The 7562-nt window shown below is 58.5% G+C and overlaps 1 protein-coding gene across 1 annotated transcript; it reads right to left on the bottom strand.

Moving 5' to 3' along the window:
* On the bottom strand, nt 1-6315 carry LOC129691197 (keratin, type II cuticular 87). The gene is made up of 9 exons (XM_055627234.1): nt 5932-6315; nt 4597-4805; nt 3660-3720; nt 2865-2960; nt 2312-2476; nt 1993-2118; nt 1296-1516; nt 577-608; nt 1-196 (listed from the first exon to the last, which is right to left on the bottom strand). Exons 1-9 carry the CDS (start codon nt 6313-6315, stop codon nt 3-5), a joined length of 1488 nt encoding a protein of 495 aa, XP_055483209.1. The 3' UTR covers nt 1-2.
* Between the last annotated feature and the right edge of the window lie 1247 nt (nt 6316-7562).

Genomic DNA, 7562 nt, shown 5'->3' with positions numbered 1-7562 from the left:
CTCTAAGCAAAGCGCACTGAGCGGCTGCTCCCACAGCTGAAGCTGGAGGTGCGTGGCTGGCAAGGAGAGCAGGAGTCAGGAGCCATCACTGTGATGCTGCCCCCGGTGGCTGAGGGGCCAGAGGCAATCTGGCGCCCTGGGGTTGTGCCAGATGTGAGACCCCCACATGTGACTCCTCCACGGGAGCTGCTGACACCTGTGGGAAGGGAAGCAGGGAGGGATGAGGGGCTGGCTGGGGTGTCACACACCCACAGGTCCCTGAGGGCTTCACATGCAGGGCCTGCCTCTTCCTCGGGGGATCAGTGTTAACGTGACAGGCTCTGTTCTTTCAACCTCACAGCCCATCTGGAGAGATATGAGAATTCTTGGACCCATTTCCCTGGACCGACGTTCCTGGTGGCCACCAGGAAGGGGCACTCAAATTTTTGGAACAGCCCCTCCCCTCAGGAGTCCTTAGAGAAGAGGAAAGACTGAGAAAGCTGGGCAACCTTGGCAGTTCGGTGGGGGTGGTGCCATGGTCAGCTTTGCCCGCTCCCAAAGCTGTTTTTCTAGGGGGCATTTCCAGCAGATACTTACAGACATTCACAGAGCCCACACCCTCGCACAGCCTAGGGGGAAAGAAAATACCATTAGTTCCAAGCAGTGAGCTGGCTTTCTTGAGAATGTTGCTTGGGGACAGACAAGGTCAGCCTTTGTTCTAGGTAGAATTTATCTTCTGAGAGGCTTGAAGGGCTCCCCAAAATTCTCATGGAATGGTCACTTTCTTTTTTTGATGAGTTCCCATCCCATGGAGACCAGCCCTCCTGGTTAAGAGAATCAGGGACTTCCACACACTGCCTGCAATCAGAGTGCCTGCGCCTGCTGAATGGCAGTAGAGCTCACAGCGCGGATGAGGCAGAGCTACGTGTCCACAGGGAACATCATCCTTGTTACACAGCAGCCCAGCCTCAAGGAAAGCTACAATGGGGCTTTAGAAGCCCAGCACCTAGCATCGGGCACCAGCTCTGCAGCTTAGTAACTTTGTGGCCCTGGGCAAAGGTGCTGAACATTGAGCCAATCCATTCACCTCTCTTTGGATAGGAAAATGGTGCTTACCTGACAGGATGGAGGATTATAAATGGGCACTTGACATAGAGCATATGTGATAGGCAACCGTTATTCCTGAAGCCTGGCCTGGTGTCACACAGTTCACAGGGAGGACCAGGCTCTCTCCCCTGTATCCAAGCACTGACAGGCCCTACCTAGCCAGCTTGCATGTTGAAGACAGTTTGGTCCCTCAAATGAATCCCCCTCACCTCTGCTCCTCGCCATCCAGCAGGCGCCTGTAGGTGGCGATCTCGATGTCCAGCCCCAGCTTGGAGTTCATCACCTCCTGGTACTCCTTGAGCAGGCAGGCCATGTCCTGCTTGGCCTTCTGCAGGGCAGCCTCCAGCTCAGCCAGCTTGCAGCGGGCATCAGTGAGGGCGGCCTCTCCCTGCTGCTCAGACTGGGCCACGGCGGCCTCCAGCTTGGTGTTCTGGGGGACAGGGAGTGCTGTTAAAGTCTCCTGTTCTGTGTTCAAGGGCCAAGGCCCGGCACTCAGTGCCAAAGATTCCTGTTCTCTGTGCATATTGGCACTGTGTGTCTTGAGACCTGGACATTAGCTCACTGATGAAGATCTCAGGCTTCTTCTGGAGGAGTCAGGAGGTCTGCCCCCATCCCCCTGCATGTCCTCGCTGCCTGTTTCTGATCCTGGCCAGCACAGGTCTTTGTGTATTTCAATTGGCCACAGAGCTGTGGCTAGGCCTACCCTGCTGCTCATAATCATGAGCCTCTGTGTTTGCCTGAGTCTTCACTGCTGACCGAGAATGATGGTTAAACTGCTCACCCAAATCCCACAACCTGTGGGGGCCAGGCTGGTTTCAGAACCCAGTTCCCTGTAAGGTACAAACCAGGGATTTCCCAGCTGCTCTCTCTCCATGCTGGGGGTGGGGCAGGGGTTGGGCTCTGTACCTGGCACTTGGTATTTTCCACCTCAGCCGTCAGCCTCTGGATCATGCGGTTCAGCTCATTGATCTCCTCCCTGGTGCGACGCAGCGTCTCCCCATGCCGGATCACTGTGGCCTTCATCTCCTCGCACTGAAGGGAGTTAGAGATGCTGGGAGTTCAGGAGGGGGCTTCTACCCACCGAGCATACCACCAGTGAGGATACAGGTTGCTCAGTGCTCAGCCCGGGAAGCTCCTGTCAGAGTACTCAGACAAAAGGAGCCCTTCCTAATGGACACCTCAACCCCTCGTTGCCATGGCTAAGGACGGGGTCCCTCCCACTCACCTTAGTGCGGTACCAGGACTCGGCCTCTGCCCGGCTGCGGGTGGCGATGTTGTCATACTGAGCCTTGATCTCAGCCACGATGCAGTCCATGTTCAGGTCCCGGCTGTTGTCCATCTGGACGACGACCGAGGTGTCTGAGATGTGGGCGTGGAGGATTCGGATCTCCTGGGGATGGGAGAGGGGAGAAATCTGTTTTTAGTTCCTGCCCCTTCTCCTGGCATCTTACCTTCTTCCCAATCCTGTCTGTCTCCTCCCTTGCTTCCCCAGTGGTCTCAGTCTGGTAGCCACCATCATGCCATAATGCTCCCTTTCCATGCTGGAACCATTCCTCACGTTCCAGGCCCGTGGGAAGGAGACCAAGTCGAAGCCTGCAGCCTCGGCCTGGTGCTTCCTGACTAAGACTATGGTTTGCTACCCACCGTCACTGTGGCCAGGGAATCTGGCTTGTGCAGAGCGTGGGAAGAGACCGAGAGCTGGGATCCCTGGAGACCTGCCTCAGGTCTGTTCTGTACCCTGCGTCTCCAGGCCGCCCCACAGCCCCACATCCCCTCACCTCCTCATACAGTCGCCGCAGGAAGTCGTTCTCCTGGGTCAGCGTTTCCGAGTTGGCCTCCAGGTCCGACTTACGGGTGAAGGCACAGTCCACATCCTAAAAGAGGAAGACAAACCAAGAGTCTCACGGGAAGGTCACCAGACTCCCCTCTTTCCCTCCCCAGTTACTGGGCTGAGCAGTCCCTGGGAGGCCTTCCCCATTCACACCACTGGGGAGGAGTGGGTGTGGGAAGGGAGGGGGCATCTGAGGACCCCAGGCTTAGCCTTGCTGTCACTAGAATGGCTACTCTGAATCCACAGCTGGCATCATTGCCCAAACCCAGGGGCTAGTGTGAAGTGTGGAATGGACCATTTCTCATCAGGCCCTGCAGCCGTGGTCTAGAGCTTATGAAGAACCAGGCTATGTGAGAGCTGAGGGCCCAGCCCGACCCTTCGCCTCAGGTGCTCGCAGTTGTGGTCCTGGCGGTTAGGAGGTGTCCTTGCAGAGTCGTGTTAGGGAGCAAGCACTTCCAGGTGTTCTCCCTGACCACACATTTCCCGCTCTGGATGCCCACGGCTGCCCTAGCGGCTGAGGCTGCCCCTTCACCTTCACCACTGTGTATCACGTGCCCAGCCCCCGGCAGACCCAGGGCCCAGGGACGTTGGAAGCCTAAGCAAGTGATCATGGAGTAACTGCCCCAAGGGAGGCCAGCAATGGGCCATGCAGGGCTGACGCCTGGGGGCGCTGGCCTCAGCATGCAGTGAAAGGTGTTTACTGTCAGCTCTGCCTGAAGGATGACTGTTCTGTGTCACTCACCTTCTTCAGGGCCACAAATTCATTCTCAGCGGTGGCCCTTAGCGCCACTTCCTCTTCATACCTGGGGACAGAGGACACAGGCTCAGAAACGAGGAGGGGAAAAAGAGAAAAGAGAAAGGCCCAAATGAACACCTCCCAGGACCTGGATCTGCAGAGCAGACCATGGCAGCTCCTTGGGCTCCTGGACTCCCCTGGCTAACGGGGGTCAGGGACAGGCTGTGCCCCTCTCAAAGGCTTCCCCTCTGTGTCTGGGCTGTGCTTTTCTGGCTCTGGAGCCACCCTTTGCCCAACCTCCACCCAGGGCCTAACTCAAGCTCTAGAATGGCAGCAGGTGTTCAATGACTCTTTTGTGAATTAAGAAAGCAAATAAGTAAAAATGATCATCTTAGAGTCTCTGCAGTCTTTACTTAAAACAGTTTTTGAGGCTTTATGTACTTCTCTTTTTTGTGCATGGGTGTTTTGCCTGCGTGTGTGTCTGTGCACCCGGTGTATGCATGCCCACGGAGGCCAGGGGAGGGTGCCAGAGTTATAGACGGTTGTGCGCTGCCCTGTGGGTGCTAGGATTCGAACCCCGGTCCTCTGGAAGAGCAGCCAGTGCTCTTAACCACCGAGCCGCCTCTGCCTCCTCCACAGTCTTTAAGCTCCCAGTTCAGAAGACAAGTCCCCCCAGAGCAGTGGTTCTCAGCCCGTGGGTGGTGACCCCTGTGGGGTCGCACGTCAGATATTTTACACTGTGGCTCAGAACAGTAGCGATGAAACAGTTTTATAGTTGGGGCCACCACAGCACGAGGAACTGTGTGGAAGGCCGCAGCGTCAGGAAGGCTGAGGACCACGGCTCCAGAGGCACGGGCCTCTCGCTTCCCGCCAGGGAGGAGCCACAAAGGCCCAGTCTGAGTCCGTTCCCCTCATTTCCGCAAGCCCTTTTCCCCACCCTCACCTCTTCTTGTAGCCCTCCATGGCCTCCTGCACGTGGTTGAGCTCAGCAGCCAGCCTCCCGCCATCGGCCTCCACACACTCAGCCTCCCGCCTCAGCGTCTCGATGTAGCCGGTGAACAGAGGCTCCAAGTTGCTCTCGCAGCACTTGCGGTTCTGGTAGAACTGCCACTTGGTCTCCAGCAGCTTGTTCTGCTGCTCCAGGAAGCGCACCTGCCATGGGAGGGAGAAGGTCTGTGGCAGGAGCCAACAGGCCTCGCCCTCCTTAGGGCGCAGGAAGGGCCAGATTGAACTCACTGAGGAGGTGAGCAAGTGCATGTCTGTCCAGGCTGCCTAGATGGGGGAAGGGGGACTGTGAGACAAGTAACTGTGCGGAGTAACTGAGTGACTTCAAGTAAGGCAGAGGCAATCAGGGATGGCTTCCTGGAGGAGAGAACATGGGGCAGTGAAGGGAAAGGAAAGAAGGGAGCCTTTCACCGTCTGCCTCCTCAGGGTGGGCTGTGCCCTAGCTGATGTCCACGGTGGTCAGGGAGCTGGGTGGATAGCTGAGCCTGGACAGGGTGGGTAGGGCATCCTGGGATTGTGTGTCAGAGAGGCCAGGGAGAGTGTTCTGGGCTCCTGCAGCACAAGAGGCCTGGAGTTCCAGTGAGCCTGAACTCTCAAGTCTCGGGGGACCACGTGGACAGTCTAGCTGGCCCAACCCGACTGGGCCTCTGGTTTCCCACTCCCTGAGACTGGGGGGGGCACCCCTCACCTGCAGGCCTGCTCCGCCTCCCACCGCCAGGCCTGGCCTCTGGGTGGGGATGGCTTTGGTGGGCTTAGCTGCTAGGATCCTGTGTCTGTCTCAGCTCTGCCTTTCCTTTCACACTGCCGCTGGTGGGAGGCCACCATGCCCTGTCACCCAGTGAGCCGCAGGAGGAAGTGGGTGTAGAGGAAAGGCTAGCGACCCTCGGGCCGGGTTCCTGTGTGGCCACGTCCCCAGGGTGTAGCCCGGCTAGAGGGAGCTGCTGCGCTGGGCTTGGGCCTGTGGAATGGGGCTCTGTGTCTGGGTCTATTCTCACTCTCTGTGGCAGGCCAACTCTGTCTCAGCCACTTTTCTCCTCCGGGCACAAAGGTCTGTGCTGGAGGCAGGGGTCTTCACTTGCCCTCTGTTCTGAGGTTGGCTGCGGTGATTCAGTGTCAGAGAAGCAGCCTCGCTAGGCGCAAAGGCTGACCTTCTCGTTGAGACTGTCCCACAGGGCTAAGGTCACCTAGACGCTCCCAGTTTGAAGTCCAACTTGGGGATTCCTGCTCCCAGCACATCCTTAAGCTCCAGGAGGGGCTGACCCAGGACACGCACCTTGTCGATGAAGGCCGCGAACCTGCTGTTGAGGCACTTGATCTGCTCCTTCTCCTCATGCTTCACGCACTGAGCGTTGGGGTCGATCTCCAGGTTGAGGGGCGTGAGCAGGCTCTCGTTGACGGAGACGGTGGTGATGCAGGGAGGGCTGGGCCCGCAGATGCCCCCTGAGCGGTACCCGAAGCTGCGTCCGCAGGAGCCAGCGCGGTAGGCCCCGCAGACGCTGCGGCTGCCGAAGCCCCCGGAGAGTCCTCGGTAGCAGGAGATGCCCCTGTATGGAGCTGCGGAGATGCAGCAGCGGCCGGGCCGGGGCCCGCAGGCTGAGGCGCAGCTGAAGGCGCGGACGCCGCAGGAGGCACCGAGGCGGGAGGAGAAGCAGGACATGGTGTTGGAGGCAACACAGAGTCAGGCTAGCCCCCGAAGCCCGCGCTGCACCTTATATCCCGCAGGAGGGAGGGTGCCCGCCGCCCTGGCGTTTATGAGCTTGCCTGTAGGAATCAAAGCAGCCAGGGCTGCCTGGCCGCCCCCATAAAACGGCGTTCTTCTACCGCCCGTTCGGGCTTTATGGTGCCAAGAAGCGCCTGGTCAGCTCCGAGGTGGAGGGGGGTACGGGGGAGGAGCTGGGGGGGCAGGATGGGACACTGAGCATCTGGTGGGACCCCTCTGCCCCGCTGCTGGGACTCACTGGGTTACAGGCTCCATCCCAGACTGGCTCACAGCCCACCTGGTCTCCCACCCTGAAGCCCAGGACGCCCGGGACTTCGGTGTCTGGTAGCCTCTGTGTTCATGGGGGGCTTGCGCGCATGTGATGAGGGACAAGGCCTTTGAAGTTACGAGCAAATTCATATCACGACTTCGGGCAGCTGAATAACCTTGCCGAGTCTTAGATGTCCCTGGGGAGTAGGGATAAAGGGATGACGATGGGGGGGGGGGTGGTCTGAGAGCTGCTGGGAGGACCTAGGAATAATGGACCCCAAGCCTCCAGGCAGGACCTAGCACTTACTGAGAGCAAACAAGGTTTGCTTGCTTATCTACTTGCTCCTCTGCTATTAATTTGTTGTTTTTCCTTTGTCCCTTCAGGCAGGAGCTTTCTCTTCTCTCTCTCACAGCTCAGCTCCCTCTCCTCTCTCTCTTCCACCCTTCCCCACGCAGCCTGGAGAGCCCCCCCCCCCCCCGCTCGGCTAACACTGAGGGGGTACCAACGACCTGCCTAGCTCACTGTGGAGGGATTTTCATTGCTTTTGGAGACAGGGTTTCCTGCAGTCCACGCTGACCCCAGATCACCGGGTAGCTACCACCAGCCTTGAGCTCATGATGCTCCTGCCTCCACCCCCAAAATTCTGGCACAGCAGGTGTGAGCTACCACACCCACTCTGGAGGGCTCTTTTGTCCCAACTCCTAAGGTCTCTTCAGAGGTTGGTGTCATTGTACCCACTCAGCTGCTTGGAGCTGGGATCTGAGGGTCCAGGGTACTCCACACCACCCGTGTGGCTAGGGGCCGAACGAGGCTGGGCCTCAGAGGCAGGAGCATGGTCACAGTGGCTGGCTCCAGGCAGCTAGAGCCATCACAAAGGAGGCTAATTAAGCGCCCCGTCACTAGCAGCGGAAACCGGAGTGTGTGCTCAGCAGCC

The sequence above is a fragment of the Psammomys obesus genome, unplaced genomic scaffold, assembly GCF_907164565.1.
Source record: "Psammomys obesus unplaced genomic scaffold, mPsaObe1.curated_primary_1811, whole genome shotgun sequence".
NCBI lineage: Eukaryota > Metazoa > Chordata > Mammalia > Rodentia > Muridae > Psammomys > Psammomys obesus.
This window is presented reverse-complemented; position numbering and strand designations above follow the sequence as displayed.

Coding starts and splice junctions, on each gene's coding strand:
- LOC129691197 (XM_055627234.1), bottom strand. CDS start 6,315: ATGTCCTGCTTCTCCTCCCGCCTCGGTGCCTCCTGCGGCGTCCGCGCC. Junction 3,721..4,596: donor ATGGAGGGCTACAAGAAGAG/GTGAGGGTGGGG, acceptor CTCTGTCCCCAG/GTATGAAGAGGAAGTGGCGC. Junction 2,477..2,864: donor TGCGGCGACTGTATGAGGAG/GTGAGGGGATGT, acceptor TCCCATCCCCAG/GAGATCCGAATCCTCCACGC.